This window comes from Empidonax traillii, unplaced genomic scaffold (genome assembly GCF_003031625.1).
Source record: "Empidonax traillii isolate 1590-97213 ecotype Southwest subspecies unplaced genomic scaffold, ASM303162v1 scaffold3:size4013460, whole genome shotgun sequence".
NCBI classification, from domain to species: Eukaryota; Metazoa; Chordata; class Aves; order Passeriformes; family Tyrannidae; genus Empidonax; species Empidonax traillii.
The window spans coordinates 420,819-448,079 of NW_020955196.1; the positions used below are offsets into that span (position 1 = coordinate 420,819).

Here is a 27,261-nt window from a genome sequence, read left to right on the forward strand (position 1 = left end):
TTCACAAAGTAGAATTTATAACAGATCACGTTATAGCTGTCAGTAAAATGTCAGCAAAACATCACTTGAAATAAGAGTTTTTGTTTTACATTCCTTCTTAATTCACCAAAACAAGATATTGCTATTAATAATGACATTTCAAAGACACAGTGCACTTAGATTTAGATGATTTCTGTTTTCAAGTGAACTTACAAAGTGCTGCGGATAAAAAAGTAAACTCCCTTATGATGTCACATCAATATGTTACTCATTAACTGGCTTTTAAATCTGGCTAGAGCTGGACTCACAGCAAGACAGCACTTCCTACAGCAGCGAAAGGCTGTACATTTCAAGAATCACTCTAGAACTGAACTTATCTAAATCTGCAATTAACTCCATTAAAATGCTGAGAAAAGGAAACTTCTCAGAGGACTCCGTTTTTCTTTCCGAAAGTCGGAACAGCTTCCGAAACTCAAGTAATGACACCCCAGTCAGTCCTACAGAGAGTGTTGGATCAGTATTTATAAGGTAAATCCCCATATGTTCGGGTTTCTGTATGTACTTGATGTCAGGGGGAACAAGGCAGCAACATGGGAGGGCACTGGGACAAATACAGCAATGACAATACCCAGATGACAAAGCTTAATATGAGAAGGCAATGAATGCAGAGATGATAATTCTTATGTTACTGATTGCACTGGTAAGGGGAGTGTTACTGTAAAGGAGAAATTTGTAATGGTGGACGAAAGGGTGTTTTTCTTTCCTTCATTACCTACAACACTGAAATAGGGCTTTGAATTTGTATAACACTATATATGAATAAACTCAAGCCTTTAAGTTACTTCTGTGAGGTCATCCAAATCTCTATGATATCTGAGTGGATCTCTGTACATAACAAATGTAAGATTTGTTATATCAGGGAGCTTAACAAAATACTTTCATGTGTGCTTTGGCCTATACAAATTTCGCAATGCTTATTAAATTACATTTCAAGAGAAAAGCTGCCTCAATCACAAGGAGTATTGTTCATGGAAGTTGAACATTTGCATGCATGAATACTGCCAAAGAGTTTGCTGGTAGAACAGTAGTAAAAAAAGTTTTAAGGGGAAATTTGTTTTCTTACTTTGGAAGAGTGGGCTTTTTGGATTGCACACCACCACCGAGGTGGAACCTCATTGTAATGAAGGGTTCTGGATAAATAATTCACACTTTAAACAGCACAGAAAAATGAGGGAAGGTAATGTCAGGAAGCTTCTGGCACTTACACTTACTCCTTCGCCATTTACTGCAGGAGCAAGACAAGTAAACATCGACAGTATTTATGTCAGCCCATCATGAGTAAAATAGCTTTAAAAGTTATTCAGAGATATCTTTAGACATTTATTGGCTCTTAGCCCACTCAAAAATTCTTTACTAAGCCCTTGTGCTTAATATCTGCTCAATGCCAACAACTTTGAAGAGTCATTTGAAAGGGTCACCTCCACCCAGTATTTGTGTGGCTGAGTTACGTTTCTTTGTGGCTGTCCACAAATACTTTATATGGAGTAATAACTCATATTTGTAATTGGGTCACTACTATAAATGAGTCTGTTGGCCTAATTTTTTCTCATTTCAACTGTTATTAGGACTTTTTAAAATCATATCTGCATACCATCCTTTCTTCCAACTCATATGTCAGAGAGATAATGCCTAACAGTTTGGACAGATACTACAGAATCAGAAATTTTCAGTTTTAATTAAAAGTTTCAAATACTCCTATCTAAAACTAATCACTCAGAGCTTGTTTTTTAAACAAAAAATTTGGATGTGTTTTTGTATACCTCTTGATCTCATTTTCCAATTGGGCACGGGACGTAAGTACATACAGTGGCATAAGGAAGGTGCAACAGAAACAGGTGACATTTAATCACTTCCTAATTTGTGAAATACAAAGTTTGCCCTTTTTTCTCTCTCCTGTCCAGAACACTGGGCAGACAGATTTACCTGCTTTTTTGTTTACCACCAGATAACAGTACACAAAAAGCTGCCATATATGCTCTGACAGCAACATGATTGGTCCTTACAAAGAACAGAGTCCTTTACCTCCGATTTCTCAATGATCAACCTGCCTGCCAAGTATTGAGTGGTAGGGGCAGGCCTTCTAGAAATCCAGTTTACTCAACTGCTGTTTTAGTAAGGATAATATGACCATAAAGACCTGATGTGAAACTATACCTCTATCAGTAGCAAAGATGGAATAGCAGTCTGCAAATACTAGTCAATCTAATAAGAAGAATTCATGATAGCACACAGTGAGCTAGTAGCTGGAATGAGCTCTCATCAAACTTGCTTCATGTGTTTGTCACAGTCATGATACATTTATTCAAAAATGAGCCACATGAAAAATCAGGTAAAATGCTTTTGGGAAAAAGAAATGCAGATTCTGCATTTAGACTCTATTTTCAATACAGTCCCATTTTTCACATATATGAAGATGCACCCACAGATAAAATTTACTATATTAATGATTGTTCTTATTCATCCTAATTATTCATGCCTGAGGGCAAAAACTGACTATATGCCTAAGTTTTTATCTACCTCTGTTTTCACCTCCCTGTAATTGGCACCATGTGGAAGAGCATGAATTTGCCAGAATCCAGGGGGTTATTAACATTTCATAAAGAGGACCTTACAGTTTATTACCGTGGCAGCATGTTATTCCTGACATAGAGCAGAGCTGATTTCAGAAGCAAATTAAGCCTCTGGAGCTCTAGCTGAGCTGTCAGCTTTATATGCATTATAGATCGGAAATTTGTATTGATAAAAGTATTGGTCACATGTGTATGCAGCATTTTATCAGCATGAATGTACAGAGTGGTTCGGACATTAGAACAAAACATTTTCTACTAGTCCAGATCAAAATATGTGCTAAAATAATAGGGATCTCAACCCCCCATTTGGAGCCCATCCTTATGTGATTCAATACCCTACATTCAAATTACCTAAACTTTAGAAAAATCTCAAGTCTTTTAGTTTTTACCAATCTCGAAAGTAGAAAAAAAACCCAAAACATAGTAAACACAATAAAATGTGTTTTTTCAGCAATTTAGGTCAGGACTACCGACCACTAGGTCTGTGTATGTCATGCTGCTCTGTATGTTTACATCAATCCTAGCAATAATCACATTACAGGTTGGATATCAAATGCTTCTGAGGAGGATGAGGGGGAAGAGAGAAGATTTTGTACTTATCAGTAACAATGATATTAGGCAAAGATTACAAACAATTTCTTTAAAAATACAGAAAATGCACAGTATGGAGAGATTTGTTTTCTAACTGTAAGCTCATGGAAATGGGGTTCAAAAAGGTCCTCAACTCTAATCCTAGCTTGGCAGCTCATTTAGTGCATTATAGTTCATAAATAAATTAAACACAATATTCACGTTTTGCATCTGTGATCTGGTATTAATATTTACCTATCTTTTGCAAACAGCAGAATAACAGAAAAATTGTGTAACAAGTACTAACATAAACTTTAAAGATGGCTTTGCTACAGATGGCTTTTTGGTTGGACATAAGAAATTATCGCTACACTAGATTTTCTCTCTGAACATTTTTTGATAGAAAAGTGACTTTTTTAAAAGTAAATTCTGCATTGAAATTATACCCCTCAGAATCTTCCATTGTACTGCTGTAAAGCTGAGGTTTAGTTCACACTAATTGAAGTAGTCATGTTAGTTGCCTTTGTTGCTCAATTATAAGTACCTGGAATACTGGCAATGGCTTCACTGTACAGTGGCTTGCATCTGGGATTTGGCATTCACACTTTGTGGCCTGACTATGAAGACATATTTACTTTTTTTTTTTTCCCTCCAGAGTAATACAGCTCTTAGTTCTAAATGAGACAGAACAGTAACTCTATCAGCTCAAACAGCTTATTATTCACAACCCCATGTGAGAAAAATGATAGAATGACCCACTCTTTCCCATTATCTTGTGTTCCTCACTTTAACCTTCCTCTTCTAAGGGTAAGAACAAACTTTTCCTAAGCTTCTGGAATGTCTGGGCACTATATTTTCTTACAGAAGATTCAATTTAGTCTCAAAGAAGTTAATTTTCATTTTCTTACATACTTAACATACCATACCATACTGCTGCTCTTCAGAGACTATCAGAAGACCAAAGGTTTCTCTCACAAAATAATCACTAAACTTAGACATATCATGAATGTTTGCCCGCATGCATGCATATCTGGTTCTAATCCATATCAGGATCCACTGTATTCCTCTATGATACACAGGTTCAATAATTATACACGTGCATGTACCTTATTCATTCAATGCACATAATCTGTATGATGTCCTAAACATACAGTTGTACTTGGATTGAAATTTTTGTCTCAGTTATCTGTATAAAGAGATGTCACAGTTGGATGTTACCCAGCATTTCCTTGGACATTTATAACCAGAGGATGACAAATCAAGCTAATCTGATCCACCAGAGTAGAACAAGTAATATTTGCATTTATTTTTTCCAGCATAGCTAGACAATATATTAAATTATAATTATTTTATTATAAATGGATATATGTATTTGTATTATAAATTGAGAAAAATGCATTTTGCTGCCATGGGATTTGACCCTATCCTTTTAAATTACAAGATTTAGGCATCACAGTATTCTAACGTGCTACATTGCCACCCATGAGGCATCCAGGGCAATATATTGCATGGAGAATACGCCATAACTGCTTTTTTTTCCTTATGAACTAAGAGAAGAAAATTATCTGTGTGCCAGCTGTCTGAGTGCCTTCTCACAGGTAACAGAACTGAATTATTTTGTGTCACAAGGTTGCTTTTGTCACAATATAAGAAATTTTTTGAGTACAATTTGGAGAGAGATTAATGTTCTTTTATTTCAACACTGTGTTCTTCCATTCACCCTCCTTCCCATACCGTTCTTTTGATCAGTATAGCCCAGTAAGACACAGCAATGAAACTCACAGTATGCAGTGTGCCCTCTGTGACCCTACATGAATCCCTCTGAAGGTTACTGGTATAAATATGGCTGATAAATATGCTAATGGCCGTAAATGTGCTGATGGAGCACAAGTACAATGTGTTACACATTCACTATGAGGTGTGTGCTGACACCACATTATTAATAAGCCAGAAGTCTTGTGTGACAGTTTGTCTCCTTTTTCTTGCTAGGTGTTACGGTCCATGATTGTAGAGTAGTCTAATTCATCCAACTGTTTCAGCATGGTGGCACAATAAACAGCCTCAGTATGCCTCCACATTTGCGATGAGAAACACTCTACCTTTCAGCCCAGCTTACTCCATTTGCTCTATGTACTTCCCTGTCCAAAGGAGAATTCAACCAATACAGTAATCCAGGCCACCTTAAACAAAAAAAAGGAATGGACAGGCAGATAAGACTTCCAGTAAACTGCTCAGAAGAAAACAGTGACCTCATATGGGTCTCTATAAAGTAACCTCACACTTGAAAAAAAATAAATTGCTAAACTCTTAACTCTTAACCCAGGCAATGAGTGAGAGTCAACTGGCCAAAACTGCTTTTCATTCCTTACAAAATTGTACCATTCTCTGTGTTCTGGCCCTAGCTATTTTCCACAGGCTGTTTTGCACACTGGCTTACTGCACCCATTTTGAGAATACTTGAAGTGTGCTGAGTGACTTGAACATTGTTTTTGAACATTCGTGCTTGAGGCAGGAGTATCATCAACACCAGATTAGATCACGTATTGTATTGTCTAGCTGGGTCTTGTAACCTCCAGAGTCCATAGTCTCTTAGGGCAACTTCTTCTAATGCTGCATCACCCTTCAAGTGTAGTTATTTTGTCTTTTCTACTGTGCATCTCCCAAGTTGTAAGCCTGGTTTCACTCTGACTTGTGTATGACTTGTATATATTCTAGAAATAAGATTTTTTTTCATTGTTTCAACATCTTTCCAATTGTCTATTAGTTTGTGTCTCATACTATCACAGCTCCTATTTCTATAGTATTTACCATAAGACTGCTTTCCTATCACCTTTCAACTGTAAGGACTCACTTAAGCAGGTCTTTCAACACTTCATGGTTTCCAAGGATTTCTGTAGCTTTCACAGAATCCTATCAATGCATAATATCATATAAAACACTGAAGACAAGACATACATAATGACTTATGTGCCGTTAAGTACCTGCATTCAGGTACTATTAAGGTTTTCTCTCTTAATACATTTTTGCACCTGCAATGAAGTACAGAAGAATTCTCTACTGAGGAGAAATGTGCTCAAAGTACACAGAATGCCTGCAACCACTGTACTCATTTTCTGCTGTGTTTCTTTCCAAGGAAGGTTCCTCACATTCAGCTATGCTGATACTTGCCATATAAACTGAGAATACTGTACGAACAGCCTTGACCATACTGAAATAAACTTTGTTGATAAAGACAATCTCTAACCCTCTTTATTTCCAGCTAGATTGCCTTTCTTACAGCAGCAATATCCTATCCAAGAATCTCTGGGCATGGGTAGCAGTTCTACTACTTTTTATACAGACCTATCCAATGTGCCTCATGAGACTCTTTTATTCTTTCTTTCTTCATATCATTCAAGATAGGATTCATAATTATTCTGATAAACTGAAGAAAGAGACTGGGAAAAAAAAAAAAACAACAGAGCAAAATGCACAAAGGATATGTAGACACCATACTTAGTCAAATCTAACAATGTGCTGGTAATATTCTAGAGGAGAACAACATCTCAGCTGTCCTTTATGAAAGCTTCATTGGGTCACAGTAGTTAAACACTAAACCTGAGCCAGCCTCACCCTGTTGTGAAAGATATAAACACTTTACAGTGACATATGACCAATGGTACCGTGTGTAGGACAGATGAAGTAATCTCTTAATCTCCTCTCTATTCAGCCTTCATAAGGTTACTGGTGTCCAGCTTGGGGCACTGCACTTCAGAAAAGATTTGAACCTATCAGATGCAGTTCACAGGGGAAAAAAAAAAAAAGTCCAGAAAACACAATCTGTATGTTTTACCTGAGACTTAAGATAAGATGAAAATGAGGAAAAACAGCAGACAGTTTTTCACTGTTCTTTATATTGAATAAATTAGAAGTAATGGTTTTAAATTTCAGCAACAAGGATTCAGGACCATGTTAGGGTTTGAGGATGTCTCCTGGATGATAGTAAATACTGGAATTGATTGCCTGGACATATTGCTGACTTTTAAGAACAACTTAGACAAGAGTCTTGTCAGGAGTGACACAGGAATAGCAGGCCTTACTTTGGGACAGGTAATGAACTCGATGACTCTGCGAGTCTCTCCCCATTCTGCTTTCCCGTGATTTAACACATATCTGGAATCTTTTATAGTGAAATTGTTTCACTTCTAAATTTTCATCCTTTGCTATACCATATATAATGTTGAAGGTCTCAGTTATTGAAAATGCCCAACCCTCTCTGAGGTTTTATGTAGTCTTCAGAGCAGGACCATGTGAGTTTTTGCCTATACGGCACCACTAGTACTGCAGGTATTAAACAGTAATCAGCAATTTTAGAGTACACTACTCTCTCTTTCTCTCCCTAATCTGCATTTTGCCAATTAGAGAAAAACCCAGCCCACATTTTCGCACAACAATGGGTCTCTGTTGGTAACAGGTTGGTCTTCAAATACTTGTTTTACCATATCTATATAAATGAACAATTATCACAGTACAGTAAAAGGTTCTTTGCATTTTGTATGTGTGTTTGTAAGACTTGATCAAAATAAGAGCATATTGGTTTCAAGAATATTCCACCAACATGAGCAGGAGCAGATTTGATTGTTTGATATAGGGCACTCCTCATTGCATATTACTGGGAATACTGGCATTCATGACTTTTATCACTCAGGAGTGTGTCCTCCTACTCTGGAGTTACTGTGCCATGGACAGAGTTTGGTCACAGTTTCTTCTTCAAATCCTCCAACAAAATCACAAGCTATAGTCATTGCTCATTGTTTTTTACTTTCACTGTCATTATCAGATGATAGCAAACTGCACTAAGGAGGCACATAATGACAATTTGCCAGAACTAACTCTCTGACAAGAGTTAAGAAATCATGATATGGAAAAAAGTATTAAGCAAGGAATAATTTTTTAGCTTTTAGGTTCCAGGCATCAATTTATTTGAGAGTAAGTTTCTTCTACACTAAATAACTTGACTGATTTATTTAAATCAGAGAGCTCTGCACACCTTGAGAATGGAGCCAAATGAAACTAAAACAGAGACTGAGCTCCAGGGAATCAAGTAACTCCTTCCCAGTTCTTGCACCATTGAGGTAGAGACAGGAACCTTTGGAGATGAGTGAACAAAAGAGCATCTCCTGTAGCTAAATCTGCCAGGCTGAAAATCCAACCATTCAAAAGACAGCAGATTTTATTTATTCAATTATCTAAAAGTTAGATTCTCACTTACAGAAACCACCACTCTTCTGCTGAAGTGCATATAGTTTCACAGGAATTATTCAGCCACAAGTCTTCCTCATAATTAGGACCAAATTAGCAGCAGATACATTTTTAGTGCAATGAAAAGCCTCCAAAAATAAGACGAAAGTAAGCAGTCAATTTTCCTGCTGATTCCAATCATCCTGTGCATGCCTTGTAGTATGCACTTATATGAGAACAATCCCCAGGGAACACAAAACCTCACACAGGTTGCTGCACCCAGAAAAGGGTTCTGAGCCTGAACAAACATGGGATTCCAATCCTGCCTTCCCTAATCCTTTCAGTTCTAATTCTACTCACAGTTCAGACAGTCAAAATGCCCCCTATTCTGTTATCTTTGGATAAATGAGATGCTGGTATATAGCCACAGGTTGTGTCTGGCATAAGAGAGTGGGAGAGGCTCTGCAAAGCAGTGCCAAGTTTGCTCAGGTGCTCCACAGGGAAGCATAATGAAGCAATCAGTGTTTCACAGGTGCAGAATCTAACAAGTCTGAATAACCTTTCTTGTAAATTACAGCTCATTTTTTTCCACATATGCCTTGACTTTTATGTCAAACAATATATAAACATCAGTAAATGGTGTTTCACAGAAATATAGCCATTTTAAATGTCTTCCTTTCTATACAGCTTGATTTACAGTATTCAGATTTTCTTGGACTGGAGCTAATGAAACCAGCATGGTCTAGATAAATGGGACAGCAATCTCACATTTTATGTGTACACAAAAAGTTATGGCAGTCCTCAACATCTTCACCTTTAACACCTCTTGTTTTTCACTGATTTCCTGAATGTATTACAACAATACTTAAAATTCATTTCTTGCACCTCCAAAAGACTAAGTATTCAAGTAATCCTAACAATGCCCCTCAGAGGTGATTAGTTTGCTTCTTGCACTTTCTAATCTGAAGTGTATGTTAGTGTCTATCTCCTACACTATCGTGTACATATTCTCCTCTTACCTTACAGGAACTGTTGGCTGTTAGGAAGAAGCCAATAAGTGCTATTATGAATTCTATTAATATGTTCTAACACATTAAAACATGAAAATAGACATTTTCTAGAGCCATTACTGTGAACTTTCATCCCCAAGATTAGTGCTCTTTAGATTGCATCCTTACAACCACAGACTCCATCGTAACTTTAAGAAGAAATTAGAACACCAAACTGAAACCTGACTTGGGTATTGACCAGGCAGCGAAAACATTTTTCATATGCATGTTGACAGTTTGTGCTTGCCATGCAAGGTGCCTTGTGCCAAATGCTTCCTTAAATTTAACCTTCCTGAGAGCACAAACTTGCCCGACAGCTCCACCAGCACAAGCCAAAGGAAGTCCAAGGTAGGCCATGCTTGATGTTTTTTGCATAATATTAGGTCATTTTTTCAGAGTTGGTAGAAATGAGACAAAGAAGGCTAAGACCCATCTGGAGTTGAATCTGTCCAAGGACGTCAAGGACAACAAGAAGGGTGTCCTCAAATACATCAATGACAGAAGGAAAACTAAGGATAATATGAGCCTGTTACTAAATGAGGGGTCCCTGGTAACAGAGGATGCAGAGAAGGTAGAGTTACTGTGCACCTTCTTTGCATTTGTCTTCGCTGGCAAGACCACCCCTCAGGGATCTCTGACTGACGGGATCTGGGTAAAAGAATGTTGGAAGGAAGACTTTCCCTTGGTCAAGGAGGATTGAGTTAGAGAACATCTAGGGAAATTTGACATCCACAAGTATGGACCCTGACAGGATACATCCACGAGTGCTGAAAGAGCTGGCAGACAATATAACTAGACTGCTCACCATTATCATCTTTGAAAGGTCGTGGAGATCAGGAAAGGTGCCTGAGGACTGGAAGAAAGCACATGTCACTGTGGCCTTCAGACAGGACAAGAAGGAGGATCTGTGACCAACCCAGTCACCTTCTACAATGAAAATACTACCTGGGTGAATAAGAGGAGAGAAGTAGATATTGCCTACCTCAACTTCAGCAAAGCTTTCAGCACTGTCTCTCACAATGTCTTCATAGGCAAGCTCAGTGGTGCCAAGCAAGAGAGGACAAGGGCCAGCAGACAGAAACTGACGCACAGGAAGTTCCATCTAACTATGAGGAACAACTTCTTTACTGTGGGGGTGACTATATATTAGAAAGGATTGCCCAGGGAGGTTGTAGACTTGCCCTCACCAGAGAAATACAAGAATTGTCTGGACATAATCCTGTGCTGTGTGCTCTAGGATGACCCTACTTGAGCAGGGAAGTTGGGTCAAATGACTCAGTGTGGTCCCTTCCAACTCGGTAATTTCTCTGATTCCATGATTTTCTAGCCAGACAAACCAGCCTGGGGTGCTGCTCATGACAAAGGAACCAAAACCACCTGAGGCAGACACAGATGGAAATATCAGCAAGTCACTTCAAAAGTTTGCGTTAGTACAAGCCGTCCAGAGGCCAGCATGGATATTTGGACTACTGCCTGCTTCCAGGAGTCACCGGGGAAATGCGCTGACAGAACCCGGGGCCCCACTCACCGCCGCCTTCCCCCTCTGGGACCGCGTCTGTGCGAAACCGCTATCTCCTGTCCCCCCGTATAAAACATTAAGGACGGCTTTTGTTGGAAAGGCGGGAGGCGGCGTCTCACGCGACACAGCATCCCGACTGAATAATTTAAGGCTCGTCAAGGATCGGCCGTGCGGGGAGCGCGGGGCGGCGGCGCTCCCTGAGCTCTCGGCCGCGACCCGGGCCGGCACCGAGGCCCCGGCCGGGCGGATCGACCGGTTCTTGGGGGCTCCGGCTGCGGCCCCAGCCGGCCGGGCCCGGGGGCGGGGCGGCGAGGGCGGAGCGGAGCAGGGAGGGGAGGCCCGTCCCGCTGGCGGCCGACTGCTGTGGGGCGGCCGGGTGCTGCCGTGCCCATGGTGCTCATGACCGAGCCGCGGTGCGATGCGGAGGAGCCGAGGGCCGTACGGGCCGCCGGCAGGCGGGAGAGCAGGGGCGCCCCGCGGCTGTGAGTACTGCCCGCGCCGGGACAGGGGGGACCCGCCGGGGCGTGGCTCTGCCCGGGGGGAGCAGCGGCGGCCCCGGGACGGGGGCGGCGGGGGGAGCCCTCGGCGCGGCCGCGCTCGGGGGGACAGGGGCCTCGAAGTGCCCCGGGACGAGTCGCCACGGGGGCCCCGCGGCCGGGCTTAAATGGAGCGCCAACGCCCCCGCTCAGCCAAGGTCCGCGCCCGGCACGGCGCTGAACTCCGAAGTTACACTTTAGGAGCAAGGCGTGTAAACACTGCTTCTAGTGATTTCACGCGGCAGCCTGGAAATCTTTCTGAAATACAGCAGCTGTGTTTTATCGCTTACGGCAGTGTGCACGGGCTCCAGTGGGAAACTGTGATCCTCTCCTCTGGGTGCCAAGAAAACCCAGAGCTTTGCCAGAAGTTTACAAAGTCTGATACAGGCACGAGGCAATAAAATGGGAGTTCAGTGTGACTTCTGTCCCACACAGAAATGGGACACGGCAAGGCAGTGGTCGCTTGCCTGCCTTGGCATGGTTCCCCACCATGCTCCTTGCCCAGTGAGGCATTACCCATCCTGAGACTTCTGCTTTTTAACCTTAAAAATTGAGCAGGTGTACATATGGAAAGTACTTAATGTTCTTCAGGAGGAAGAGGAGGCCCTGCTGGGTGGCAAAGGCTGTCTGCCTGGTGGAAGGTAGGGAAGTCAGAGGGCATCCAGTGGGTGGGAGGAGGACTCTCTGCACTCCCCTAGAGCTGCTGACCTTCCTAGGCTCTGATGGTGACTGGGGACATTGGGGGTTAAAAATTCGTCTCCTGCATTGGTCTTTGGCTTCCTGTGCAGATCTCAAGTTGTTTAGGTTCTTGTATGCCATGGCAATGACCATCATGTGAAAATGTTGCTGAAGTCAAGCAGCTGTCTTTCCATACCAGTCTCCCAATTCACATGGGTCTTGACAGTCCCAAGGATAGTGTTTGGGAAGTTAAGCATCTGCAAAACAAGAAACTAAAAACTGTGGGGCTTTCTCCTCAAAAGAAATTTAAAAAGTTAACTTTCTCCTAATCTGCGATGATTCCTCTTCCCAAAGAACTATTTTTCAGAAAAATTTTATCTTAATCTCCAGGAAAAAGGTGAACAAGTTACCAGGAGCTAGCACTTTCTCTGTAAAGAAACCCTGAGAAGGTCTGTGGGTTTTTTTTTTTTTTTTTTTTTTTTTTTTTTTTTTTTTTTTTTTTTTTTTTTTTTTTTTTTTTTTCCTCAGCTGTTCTATCCCTGATCTCTAAGCAGGTGTATTCCCAAAGTATGTATCACAGTGAAATCTGTTGCCAGAAATAACTTGCTTGTTAGAGAGCACTGGGAATCAAAGTGTCTTCTAAGTGTCCTTTATCCTGTATGGTGTAATCACATCAGTGACTTAACATTACAAATGAGACATAATTCCCAGACCTTCTCTAGAGCCTTCTGACTTCAAGACTTGGATCCTGATCCCCCACATAGAATTATGCCAATGAACCTAATGAAGTTCTTCAGGTATGCAAAAACGTATCTGAGTTTTCTTTTGAGAGCAGAATTAGGAGCCCAAGACAGGGCATAGAAAGCTTGATCTCGAAGACAGTGCATGTACCCAGCTAACTAACTGATTGTCTATTTTGACCTCAGGTGTTTAATCTTTCACTCCTGAATCAGCTACAGTTTTTGAAGCAAGGTCGGTCTTAACCAGTGTGATAAATGGAGAAGTCTCGCTTGCTATGATACTCTGATATTTTTTTAGCTGTCAGTTCTTGCTGCTTAGTAGGTGTGATGCAGGGGAAAGCTGGGAAGTCTGTTATGCTGTTAGCTACAGTCTTCAGCAGGAGGTTGAGAAGACCTGGGGTAGGCAAAAAAAATTTAAATACTTTGTCTTAGACTAGAAAATTGTTGAAGTGTTTGCTGGCTGGAACCAAAGTTGAAATTTGTTTGCCAGTCTTATTTAACTAGTAGCTGGATCCTTCTGAGAAACTGTTTTATTCATTTAACTGTGAGTTAGCCTCACAAGCCAAGTAACTTTGATTTGACTAATGAGAAGTTATAGGGGAATTGTTTACCTGAAGAAAAGGAGAATCACAGTTTTGATTCTGAAAGAAGTGAGCTTTCCAGAAGTTGAATTGTTGAAGATTTTTTTTAGAAAATGTTGTGCATAAGTGTGTGTGGATATGGTGGAGTTTCATTCCCTTCATGTACTTCCAGGGAACAATACACAACCCACAGAGCTCATGCTGACCTCTATTTGGAAAAAAAAAAAAAAGCCAGCATGGTTATAGAGGCTTATGGAATCTTTTCATGTTTTCCAAAGCTCAGGAGACAGAGATTTGTGTGTAGAGAGATTTATGTGTGTACAGTAACCATACTTCCTGGAGTTACAGTTAAAATGTTGTTCGGCTTAGAGATGGACTTTATAGCTTGATATGCTTCTGCTTCTATCATCAAGATGTCCCTGGGGGATAGGTGCTTCTGAGAGATTGAAGCTGTAGAAGTATTTTGGGTTGTTTTTCGTTTTGGTTGGTTAGTTGGTTGGTTGGTTGGTTTTGTTTGAGTTTTTTGAGTTAGTTTTCTTAATTATTTCAGGCTTAGAAACTGGGAAGTTTCTGTTTATCTGTCAGTGATTCAGGAACATTATACAAAAGAGTTAAGCACATTCACACTGATTTAGAAAATGGTCTTCTCTGCTGTGCTTAGTGATAATTATATATTTACAAAGTTTCCAGTAGATCTATGTGAGTTTTACGACCACAGAGGTAACACTGTGTGTAACGTGAGCACTGTTAATGTGCAGACGCAAAATAGTGATGTTCTCAATATGTGGAGTTCCTCCCAAGCAAATAAAACATTTCTGGCCATAAAAAACCTTCTAAGTGGTGATTCTTGACCATTACATCCTGATGTGACCTCAGACCAAAAGGAGTTAACCCTTGCATTGTATTTAGAGGATATTCAGTTTTCTGACTTCCAAGTGGAATGTGTTATATTTTTGGTGGCACCGGACCTGCCTTAGAAGCTGTCAGTCCTGCTGCAGAGACAGCGGGTGGAATAGGTGTTTTAGCATTGAAAACAAGAGTGTGGCACATTAAGGAAAAATGGCAGAGGTGTAGTGGCAAGCAATTCGTATTCCATGTCAGCATCCCTCTGCTTTCACCCATACTTGATTCTGCTGAAGTCATTATAGCACTTTCTGGCACCACAGGTAATATTTGTCCTGATACAGTTCAATCTGTCTGTATTGCTGTGATATGCTGAGTTCCTGTATGGTAAAATACAACTAATATTGTGGCACACTCTGTCCCCTTATGGTTACAGCACAAGGTAATGTCAAGGTACTGAGCGTAACTTAAAGAAATTAAAAGGCTCGGCTTTGAGAGTCTGAAAGGTATGGAAGGTTTTAGATTTTTTTTTTTCTTTTTGGAGCAAAAATACTTTGCAGATACTGGGGAAAATATGCTACTGAAAGAAGTGGAAAATGCTTGCAAGCAAACTGTGTACTTCTGAACAAAGAGGGAATGTGATTTTTATGGTTTCTTGTCTGAAATATTATTCTACTGTAACAGATGTTTCCTAATAACTGTTTATCAGTTGATAAGTTAAAAGAAAATTGGCTGACCTCTGCGTAATCACTATTCATCAGTTATTTTCTCACTTGAAGTCTCTTACTTGAGAAAAACACAACATGCAGGGGAGAAAGGGGAGATTGTTTATTGCTGATTCAAAGTTTTATTTCAACTTTGACCCATGTTAACTTCTTTCCAGCAGCCAAACTTCTACTGTTTTTTTTTTGCGAAGGGAAGAAGGTGTAGGTGTGTACTTTCAGTGGATAAAGATATTAATGTCTACTAAGTATCACATTTTTTAATTTTGCTCTGGTAGTTCTTCCTTATTTTTATAGCAAAAATTGTAACATATGACCTGAAAAGAAGGATAGGCTTGCAAATGAAACATTTAAACTTGAGGTATCACAGGAAAGGTTTTCAATCTAAGTGACTTTCATTTGTTCGTGATGATGTTTTTAAATTCCTTCTATTTTTTCTTTTCTTCCCCCCACCCTCCCTATTCTTACTTAGTTCTCTTTATGTGCATGCGTAAGTTAAAAAATAAGAAAATAATTGTTCCATGTGTAAATGCATGATATGGATCTGAACAACCTTTTCTTTCTACCCAGTTGTCTCATGCAGCTAACCTGAAATATTCCCAAATGTGCTGCATTTACTGGTTATATGCAGTCTGTGAGAAGTGCTTGTTAGGCAACCTAATACTACAGATACGCTTTGGACAGCAGGATTTGTTGCTGGTATTTGACAGGTGATGCATAAACATAGTATCAGAGTATTGTCTTCATACCTCTATCTCCATAAATGTTGCAGTCGTGTGGTTAGAAAATATGTGCTTATCTAATGATACCACTGCTGGGGTTAATGGTCTTCTTGCTCTGTGCATGGCTGTTGCCAAGTCCATATATATCCTTTTAAATTAATCCTTTTAGACCTGTGTTACTCTTATACCACAGAGATATTGTGTTTGGTCTAATGATCTTTAAAGACCTCTTTTGCAGTACTTATTATAACTGAAATTCATAGGTGCCATTCTGAATCCAGCTAGCAAAAGTATCTTCAAATGTTTTCATCATGGAATTAGTTTCCCTGCAGATAACAGGAATATGGTAGGACAAGTGTTACCCTGATTCACCATTTTTCCTTGAGAAGAAACTTCTTGGTTTATCTAGTGGATCTCTGAACTACCCCAAAATTAGAGACAGATTGTATTTTCTTGCCAGAAGGCTGTAATTATTTACAAATATTTAAAATACCTGCTTTCCCTTCTGGGCAGTGCAAGGGGGAATAGAAGATCCCAGGAGGATCTGGGCAACTACTCCCAGACCACCCGCTGTGTAGGGTCCTTGTTTCATCTTCATAAAATGGCATAACATCTCATGCTGGGCTGATCATTACAGCAACAGAATCAAGTAGTGGGAGGTGGGACAGTTAAATAAAAGGGGTTGTAGAGGTACGTACAAGGAGAACACAGTTGCCTTTTCTTAATTTCCTGGTAACTGAGCTTCAGTGCTGTACTGAAGTATTCATTTCCTTTAACTAAACTTCTACCTGGCACTGACTGTATTCTGCCTCTGTCCTTGAAAAATAGCACATCAAGGTTACGGAGGTTAATAATGTTCCAGAAAGAGTGGCAGGAAATAATACGTAGACTGCAGATAGGCAGCAGGGAATTTCGGAAGAGTAGGGCATGTGGAGGCAGACTGAAGCCTTCATCCTTTGTGGATAAAATGGAGAAGCCTTCTTGTTACCTGGCTATAAAACAGCAGATCTGTACATCCCCCATAAAACCAGCCATACCTAGGCATGTCTTCTAGAAAGACCCATTTCTGCAGCTGCCTCAGTTTAGCCTTCTGGGATAGACCACCTAGGCAAAAGACTCTTGATGGTACTTTTGTAGCTGCATCTATGGCTCAAAAAGAGCCATTTAGGTTTGTTCAGCCTTTTCCTGGACAAGAAGGAAGGTTAGAGTACAAAAGTTCAGTAAATAACAGAGTTTTACATATACGTATTTGTTTTTATGAAATTTTAAAATGCTTGTAAGCATAGGTGCATATGGCCAGCATAGGAGAGAGTGTGTTTTGCCATGAAGGACAGTGTGTGGCCAGTGGAAAAGTTCATATTGAGGAAGGAGGCTTTCAGAGCATTCAGGCTCATTGTCCTAGTGACACAGAAAATAAAGTCCAGCTGGCCTTAGTAGCAATCTGGCCACCATGTGTCACATCTGATTCTAATAAGGCTGTCTTTTTCCAAGACTTTGGAAGGAAAATGGTTCCTTATATTCAGTGTCACTGTTAAAGGCACTGTTGTGATTAGTGTTGGTTAGACCTATTGTTGGGAGCTAGTGTTTCCTACTGTGAAATAGTAGCTTTTATATCAGATTATCTACATTGTTCTGGGCTTTCCCATGAACATCTAGGCAGGTATGTAAGAAAAATCATAGGCTGCAAATATAATAATGGGAAATTCAGCACTGCCAAATCCTTGGTGAACAGTGAACCTCCAACACTGATTTTACTTTGGTTCACATCTGTCCTTGATAAAACATCAAAAAAGTACTCGGGTATTCCTTGAAACTTGAAATTTTGTCTCCTCATTTACTGTTCCATTTTAAACAAGGAAAGTATGATGAAATAGGGTAGATAGAAACAGATGTTCATTTTTATCTCAGGTAATGTTTTTCATTTGGCCTTGTTATGCTAGCTGGGAAACCTTGCAAAAAAGGTACATAGATATGTAGGAATAAAGGAATCTGTCTTTAATACACTACATTTTAAACAGGGAAATCTTAATAATGATTATGGGTTATTTGTTATCAATGCCAGTTCTCAACAAAACTGCTGCCTGCTCAGACCCAACAATCCTTTTCTATAACTTATCAGAAGAATCAAAATTATTTTCTCGTGTATACATTGATTAAAACACTTTGTGTAACACGTAGTAAGTCATTATTTCCAGAAGTACCATAACACAAATATTACTGGTCAAGGGATTCATGGCAGCTTCACTTTTATAAGCACAGAATGGAATTAAAGTGTTGGTAAGATTGTTCTCAGACCTCTGCTTTCATTTCTGACTGTTCTGTGTTCTTAATAACAATTGTTAATCTAACTGCTGGTGTTGGTTTTTTTTTTTTTTTTTTTTTTTAATCCTATTTCAGTCTGATGTAACTGCTTAATTTTTTTTGAAAGCACAATTAGTGCTGGAAAACTGGCAGGAAAACATGCCTCATGTGGAGGCATGTTGCTCTGGAGTTTTTCCTCCAAATACCAGAGATGTAGCTTCAGGTAATGAGACCAAGCCTTTATGCTTATGCTGTGGTAATCGTGCCTCATTTGCAAAGGTGCTTATGCTTTTTCAGCAGATTTGTGTTGTTTCTGCTTGACTTAAGGAGCAGCTCTACTAGAAAGGTGAATTGAACATAAGAATTGTATAACAGTGCAGTATTCGTCTTTTTTATTGGATATGGTATAGAGCAATTGGTAGACCAGGCACTTAAGTGTCTTTGCCCTCTTTTCTACACCCCGAAGATTTGTGTCGTGCTAGCTTTGTCTATGCTTTTGTTCAGATAAACAGTTGTTGGTCACCCTATTGAAACTCCCATGAAAACTGCATCGTGGGAATGTGTGGAGTTGAGTGAAGATACATATGAGAGGGCTCTTGCTTTTTGAAGTGGATATATGAAACAGAACCTCATGAAAAGACAAGAGAGCCAAATGGCTTGTGTTCCTGTTCTAGTGTTAACTTAATAAAATATCTTGTTATACTGTCTCTTGTTTCAGAGCACAGGGAATTCTTCTGGTTTGGTTGTTGTTTTTTTTCTATGGAACTTGATACCAGTCTGGTTTTGATTAGACAGGGAATACAGACAGTTAATAATAGATGGTATTTAGAGCAGAGAATTTACATACTTGCTAATGACGTCTGCAGTGTCACAGTGATCTTGCTGATGTCCAAGTGGTAAGGCAGTGTGAAACTTGATCTAGTTATTATGTGAAATGTCTATTCAGCTGAGGAGAAAAACCTGACTTCCTCTATCTTTAATAACGTTAGAGAGATTTCTGTTCAGTATTAACTCAAAAATTTCATTCATGTTTTTAATAAAGATATAGCAACGCAGACATACAAAACTACTCCCAAGTGAGTAATTGTTTTCCAAGAGATAGGTGTGGAATAAAGCATAGGAATTATTTCTGAAATTAATTACCTTAATATATAAAATTAGATTCAGATTTTAACGTAGTCCTTAACAATTGGGTTCATTCCTCTTTTGGTGACATCTGACATCAAGATTCCAGCTGTGCCTGCTGACATGTTTCATCCTAGAAATGCATAGGGAAATACATGATGTGTATGCACATTTGTCCATCTGTATGCATGTTTTATACAGTCAGTGTGCAACTGTGTAACTCTACCTCCATTATGCCGTGTTTGACTGTGGTCTCATGACAAGAGAATTAATCTGCTCCCTGAACAACCTGAGGTAATTAAATCTCAGTCTGGTCCATACCTGTTCATATTAACAAACCCCTCATGCAGGATTTCACATCTCCACACACGTTAGTGCTTTGCTGCTCTCTGTATTTAGTATAAATACATCTGTTGGCTGTATATCTGGTATACAAAACACAAACAAAATACTGTACTTCAGAATCAGCTGCTTTACTTCCTTCAGATTTTAACCTTAAGTACAAACCATGTATTAAGTATGTGGAATTATACAAATACGAAATGGATAGGTTGTGGCCAACTTTAACATCTATTGCAGCAGCTATTAGGCAGCTTTCTGCTCCTATGTGATTAGGGTAGCTGTAGGTCATTATCTGCCTTTTTTGATAGTTTGGTGGTGGCAGTGATGGTCAGTTTTTGGTTTTCCATTTACATGGTAAAAGTGGTACTTGTTCTTAGAAATAGAATAAATCATGACAACATTTTGAGGCGTTGTTTTTAGGAGAAGTGTTTTCTCACATAAACAATGCTGTGTGCCACCTAACACTGGAGCCTGGCGTCAGAGCTACTGGAGGCATTTTGCTTCGAGTGACCAGATGTACAAACGGACAACACCTAAGTCCTCAGGTTGAGCACTTCTGTTAGTTTTTCCATTAGGGAAACCACTCTGCTCTAAGAGGACAGGAGGAGAGATTACTGTGAAAAGGTATTTTCTTCAGTCCAGGTGTGAAGTAACAGAACTGTGTACAGTATAAGAGCAAGCTCATCAGATAAAGCACTCCAGAATCTAATTACACATGCACAAAAAGTTTGGTCAGACTAGTGTGGCATAGAAAAGATGTTTAGTGGAATGATGTCTTCTGAAAGAAGACCTAAGACTTTAGTCCGAGCACAAGGTAATTTGAGATGATTGTTCCTCTTCAATGTGGTAGGAAAGTCAGTGTCTAGGAGGAGACCTCTGACCTGCAGCGTGCTTAGCAGAGTGTCCTTTCAAGCATTGGTACATTCCATCATACCCGCTTACAGTCTTCTCTGCTTGAAGTATGTTTTTGATATGTCTCCTGGATTACTGCTTAGATAGATCTCTTCATCCTGCTCAATCTCCTTTGCTTCTAAAGCCTGCCTTAGTCCAACTTCTTGATTGCAGTCTACAACTTCTATGTTGAGGGGAAGAGGAGGAGTAGACACTGATCTCTTCTCTGTGGTGACCAGTGACAGGACCTGAGGGAATAGCCTGAAGTTGTGTCAGGGAGAGTTAGGTTGGATATTAGAAAAATGTTCCTCACACAGAGAGTGGCTGAGCACTGGAACAGGCTCCCCAGGGCAGTGGTCACAGCACCAAGCCTGACAGAGTTCAAGAAGTGTTTGAATTATACTCTCAGGTATGTGGTGTGATTCTTGGTGATGGTTCTATGCAGGGCTAAGGGTTCTACTTGATGATCCTTGTGGGTTCCTTCCTTTAGAAGATTCTGTGTTTTGGGATCCTGAAGTATTTGAAGTCTCTTTGTTTGGCTTTTAGTTTCTGAATAGAGATCCATGTCAGGGAGTAAGAATAGCTTAAATAACACTGTCTCTTAGCATTTGGACCTTTCAGACTACTTTGATTGATTCCTTTGTCAAATCCTTTTGGTCTGCCAAGTAAATGCAGTAAATCCAACACAACTAAGGGATACAGAATTCCTTTGTATTTGTGATGGATATTTTCACCCATGTTGTACAAGCATGGTTGTGGACAGTGGGGAGAAATCATTCCACACTACTGGTTGATCATTTGCAGTAATATAGCAGTCTAACTGCTGTTGCAAAATTAATACTTTTTGTATAAAAGAAACAAAGCAGAACAACAGGGCTTCTAAGGTAACATGATGATTTGATGCAAATGCTACATCCATAGAAGGAATGTTGCACAAACTCTGAGTCAGCTTTAAACCCTAGGGAAATACTGGTTTGGCTCCAGTTTTACAAAACAGTTGAAGTTGTAGCTAACTTCTCTGGTTATTCAACAGACATTTCCCCTCCTACGAAACTGATCTGTAATTTGTGGACCAGAGGGCTGGTTAATCGCAACTTATTGTGGCTTCTGAACTTTTAGACCTTTTATCAGGTAGTCTAAGTGGTGTCCTGACAAAGCTTTGTAGAAGCTTGAGAAATCTGTGTGGTTACACAGAATTAAAGACAGTAACCACTGTACAGTTCTGGAATTTTTGGTGTCTTATGTATGCCTGAGAAGTGTTTGTGTCTGGTTCTGTACTGGGATTGTCAAAGACAACTGTTGTTTATTAAGGCTCATTTTCCAAACTGTGGCTTATTTTTTTTTTTCAGTGTTTCTTACTCAAACTGGTTTAGAAGGGAAGAGGGAAAAGTTTGTATTTTAAATTAATGTGTTTAATTTTTTTTCCTCTTGAAAAATTCCCAGTAATGTGGTACATGATAACTTTCACAAGGAGTTTTAATTTTTCTGGTCCTGGAGAAGATTAATGCCAAGAAAGAAAACTTTTTGAAGTTCAGAAAATTTTATTCAGTACAAAGAACTTTATGCACATCTGCCAGCAAGTTTTTGTCTCACAGAAACCATTCAGATCAGAAGACATGAAATTCCTCTGTCTTTTAAAATATATTGATGAATAATGTATTTTTGAACTTCACTGGAATGAAACTTAGTCCACTGCCTTGGTTTATGGATTCTGTAGCACTTTTCCTTAAACACAACTAATGTTTATTTTAACTTGCTTGGATACAGTGTATGATCCTATAATAAGTATAGGCCTTGGCTTGGCTTTGAAAATGTTACTTATGACAGCTTCTTTATTTAGAAACTATAGACAATTTTTCTCTTTGTTTTCTTTTATATGTTATTTTAAGTAGGTTTGGTAGTAGTATCAAATATACAGTATATGTCCTATTTGAGAAACTTTTATTTTCATGTCAACAATCCTGATGTCTCAAGGTCTTTTTGCTTTGCCCTGATATTTGCAAATACAGTTCTTTTATATGCAACTACTACAAACAGTTGTAGTTAGCTTCCCTTGTTTCTTAAATGCTCTTTCTCTAATTTTTTTTTTCTGGATTCCTGACTTTTTTTGCTCTTTTTACAAAGCATTTATGAATACTGAGTCACACACAAAAGTATAAGAACCGCTTTAAATTACTTGTTACAAGATAAACAATATTTTAGTGGTTTTAGAAAAGGAAAGGAAGATTTAGGAAGAACAGACCTTCTCCAGAAGGCCAGCTAAAATTCTTCTGATACTTAAAAACCACCTACTAAGTGCTGTGTCCTTACAGAAATGTAAGGACAAATCCTTATGTAGATTTTCACTATGTGAAGAAGGCGTATCGGAGGTAGGGTGAAGGATAGATGTAGTGAAAGCATGTCAGCTAATAGGAATGCACCCCACTGCTACTGCCAGTGGCACATGTTACATGGGTGAGTCTCCTCACACCTGTGTTTGGGTACATTGTCGCTGTTCTCAGGTGCAGAAGACCATCTTACAGAGGTGACCAGACTGGCAGTAGTTGGCTCAGCATTTCCACACACAGCTGTGAGCAGGATTAGCGTGTTGAGATACCCAAACTCTTTGCCTTCTGAAAGCAGCTAGATGGAATGAGTTCAGACAGTAGAGATTCAGGAATAGTAGAAGTGAGTGGGGAAGACACCGAAGATAGGATAGAACAGGCTCACAGGTTTAACTGTGAAATAGGAATTCATTTATGGATGAGGAAAAGGGAATAAGAATAGTAAGTAAAAAAGAAGCATTTAAGAGCAGCAAAGCATCTAACCATTCTGACAGGTGTAAGAAAACACTAAAACCTGTGTTATAGGGTTTTTTGAAAGTTATTTTTAATGCAGAGGTATGAGATAGGCCACCTGGATCCTTTGAATTGCTAGGTAAGAATAGCAGGCTGCCAAAGGCAATGGTGGGCACCAGTCAGGCTTCAGGCTCAAGCAACCACATCCTAAAAACACTACTTTGTTATGTCTTCCTATTCACTTGGGAGTTTCCATGCTGAGCTTCTTTCGAAATGCTTCTCTTTTGAAATTCAGTGCCTCTGTGGCTGGGAGTGCTAAGGGTTGAGAAAGGAATAGATAGAGAAATAGCTGCTGTATGTAAACATAAAATGCCTTGAGAATCTTGGCATTTGTCCTGTGGCATCAGTTTAGTTGTGAGGTAGGATAACACCTTATTAGATCTCAATTAAGATGTTCTGATCTTATTCACTAGAGTGTAATAAAAGCAAAGAATCTTTTTGTTTCCTTCCTTAAAGAAGAGACATTAAATCAATCTGAAAATTCTATTAGCAAAACTTTTGTCTTAGTAGGAAATGAAACTGTTGGTAGTGAAGACATTGTCACATGAGGGTTGTGGTGTTGCTGTAAAATGGCAGAAATTAAACCTTTTAATGGAATGCTTCTGTAAATGGGGCCATTTGGGCTAGGCATTTAATTAGTGGGCAGCATAGTTTGGCTTTGTTCTTTAATGCTAAGAGCATATTTGAGTCTTTCTGAGTTGTCAGGTTTCCACAGGCAAATGTGTGTATGTAATTGTCATGTCATTTTAAAGTATTGTCATTCTTCTGACCCTGTTATTAATGACAGTTTTTTTAATTTAAATTTTCTCAGTTAACAGTTTATTAGAAAATCACGAAAAGGAAAGCCAGGGCTCTTGATGGCACCTCTCTCAGCCTTCAGGCTGTAGTTCCTTAACATATATTTCTGAGGCAGTGGTATGTGATGTGAAAAGACAATGCATTGTGGTAGCAGTGCTGCTTTTGTAAAATAAAACCAGTGGTTTTTGTACTTGGAGAGGAACCTTTATTGTAAAAACTCTGCATGTGAACTCTCACAGAAGAGGTAAGTCAGAGGCAAAACAGGACCCATCTTCCTCTTGCAACATAGAACCACAAATAATCTACTAAGCACTAGATACTGTCATGCAGGATGTTTTTCTCCCAGCTTGCCAATCAAGTTAATTTCCATTAGTCATCTGAGTCTAAGTACTGAACACGGAATGCATTTTTCCTAAACGAGACATACTCTTTGGAATGGAAACTAGAGCTACAAATTTTATGAGCGCTGAAATATCCATGGCAGTATTTCAGTTTTCCTCTATTCATTGCTGAAATTCCAGTAATGAAGCTCAGAGTACTGTTCAGATGTGTAATACAGTCAAGTCAGTAGATGAAGACTTTTCAGAGCCTTAATATAAAAGATATGTCACAATTTTGTTCTTTATTATGTGCTGTATTGTCAACATGTTGCAGTGGCGTTTGACATCACTATGAATCCTGCAATACACATTTCTATCTGGGTTTCTAATTATTTGTTTATTTTTCTCTCTGCAGTTCAGATGGAGAAAATGGAACAGATGAAAAGAGAAAGGCAGGAAAATCGCCCACTGTGCTGCTGCAGACCCCCACCAGTGAAATGGAGTATCTTGATGACCGGAAAAAATTTGATTTTGCTAGGTAATGTCAGAGATACTGACAATTTTCCTCTGGTCAGATTATTAGAATGGTTGCAACCCACTGAAAAAGCTAGACTGAGTAGCAATATTTATCAGACATCCTAGCTGTGGGTTAGGGTGCACACTATGCAAATAAACAGGAATCAGCCCCACTTTCCAGAGTTGCTCTGTTACCCAACACAAGCAGTCAGAATAGTGGGAGTTTAAACTTTGAGCTGGCTTAGTTTCCCTTTCTAGAAAAAAATACATTGCACTGTTCGTTGCCACTGCTAGTTACACGCCTTTCACAATCACTTTGACAGGCAGTCAAACTGAGCTGCAGTTTGAGTCCTGGCCTGTTTCCAAAACACTTTCATGCTGGAATATTGATTGTCCATAGTAAAACTATGACATAAGTTTTAATTTTGGATTCTCAGCTCTATATTGCAATAGATTATTGTAAAATGTCTCCACAAAAACAGTCATTATTCCTTTGTTGGAGAACTGGAATGCATTTTAAACTCTTCTAAAAGAAAAATAAGTAATGCTAAAATCCCACTTGAATGGCTTGCACACAGCTTTTGCATCCTTTTCACTTTGTCAACTGAGCAGTGAATTCAAAAGTCAGTGGTCAACCTGAGATTCTTGGTTTAATCACAAGACAAATATTTAAAAGACATCATTTAATTTCATGAAACATCTTTGAGGAAAAGATATTTGAAGGAATATGTAATTACTATTCCCCCCCCCCCCCCAATTCTTTCTGGTGTTACGTCTCAGAATGTAATTGATTATGTTTGGTGAGAGGTAGGCATGAGTTTTTTGTAACCTATACTTTAAGTAAGCACAAAAATACATGTCCACATGTATTTCAGAGTTTTCTTCTCTGAGGAACCACCTGAGATAATGCAGGTACTTCCCCTCCTATCTAAATCAGTCCTACCATACAATCTCTTTCCAGCTGTGTTTCCCTTACTCCTTGGGTTTCTGTTCCTCTCACCCTTAGAGGATTTAATGTTGGTTCTGAACCTCTCAAGTGTAGACAAGTAAAGATGATTTGTCATGCAGGATATGGTGCAGCAATGGAAACTTCTCCCAGAATATGCCAATTGGGAAGGGGCCCACTAGGATCATTGGAGCCAACTTCTGGCCCTTAACAGAACCATTCCCAAGAATCACACCATGTACCTGAGAGCACTGTCCAAACACTTCTTGAACTCTGTCAGGCTTGGTGCTGTGACCACTTCCATGGGAGCATATTGCACTGCCCACCTACCCACTGGGTGAAGAATCTTTTTCTAATACCCAACCTAAATCTCCCATTAGACAACTTCAGGCCATTCTCTCAAGTCCTATCACTGCTCTTGATATAGAAGAGATCAGTGCCTGCCCATCCTCTTCCCCTCACAAGACTGAGGTGAGGTGTCCCCTCAGTCCTCTCTTGTCCAGGCTGAACAAACCAGGTGACCTCAGTCACTCCTCATACAGCTTCTCCTCAAGGCCCTTCACCATCTTCGTTGTCCTCCTTTGGACTCTCTTTATATCTCTCAGCTTAATATCTTTCTTATACTGTGGTTCCCAAAACTGCCCCAATAATCAAGGTGAGGCTTCTCCAGGGCAGAGCAGAGAGAGACAATCCCCTCCCTCGACTGGCTGGCGATGCTCTTCTTGATGCCCCCCAGGACACAGTTGGCCCTCCTGGCTTCCAGGGCTCTGCTGACTCAGATTCAACTTGCCTTTGACCAGGACCCTCAAGTCCCTTTCTGCAGAGCTGCTTTCCATCATCTCATTCCCCAGTCTGTCTGTACACCCAGCGTTGTCCCATCCTAGGTGGGGTGCAGAATCGTATACTTTCCATTGTTGAACTTCACATGATTGGTGATTGCCCAGTCCTCTAATTTGTCTCTCTGCAGGGCATCCCTGCTTTCAGAGGGAGTCAACAGCTCCTCCCAGTTTTGTCTCAGCTGTAGACCCTTCCAGTCCCGTGTCCAGGTAATTTATGAAGATGTTGAAAAACACAGGGCCCAAAATGGAGCCCTGTGGAACCCCTCTACTCTGATGTTACCCCATTCACTATTAAGCTCTATGCTCAACCCATGAACAAGATGCTCACCCAGCCCAGGATCTGTTTATCCAACCATGGGCTGGGCATTTTGTCCAGAAGGATCCTGTGAGAGACAGTACTGAAAGCTTTACCGAAATCCAAAAAGATTACATCAGCTGGTTTCCCTTGATCATCGAGGTGAGTTACCTTGTCATAAAAGGAAATCAGGTTTGATAAGTAGAAATTTCCTCTCATGAAGCTGTGCTGGCTTTGACAAAAAACTGCATTGTCTTTCAGG

The 27,261-nt window shown here is 39.8% G+C and overlaps 1 protein-coding gene across 4 annotated transcripts in view; it reads left to right on the plus strand.

The window, feature by feature from the left end:
* Positions 1-292: 292 nt before the first annotated feature.
* The window catches only part of GRAMD2B (GRAM domain containing 2B), a 42,851-nt gene continuing 15,882 nt past the window's right edge, over positions 293-27,261 (plus strand). For 2 of the 4 annotated variants that reach the window (XM_027905247.1, XM_027905325.1), the window contains exons 1-2: positions 293-507; positions 24,819-24,941. In XM_027905247.1, coding sequence (XP_027761048.1) covers positions 383-507; positions 24,819-24,941 — 248 coding nt within the window. In that variant the 5' untranslated portion in view covers positions 293-382. Of the gene's footprint in view, positions 508-11,325; positions 11,450-12,894; positions 12,979-24,818; positions 24,942-27,261 lie in introns of those variants that run through there. The other 2 variants (XM_027905413.1, XM_027905494.1) reach the window with 2 other exon arrangements.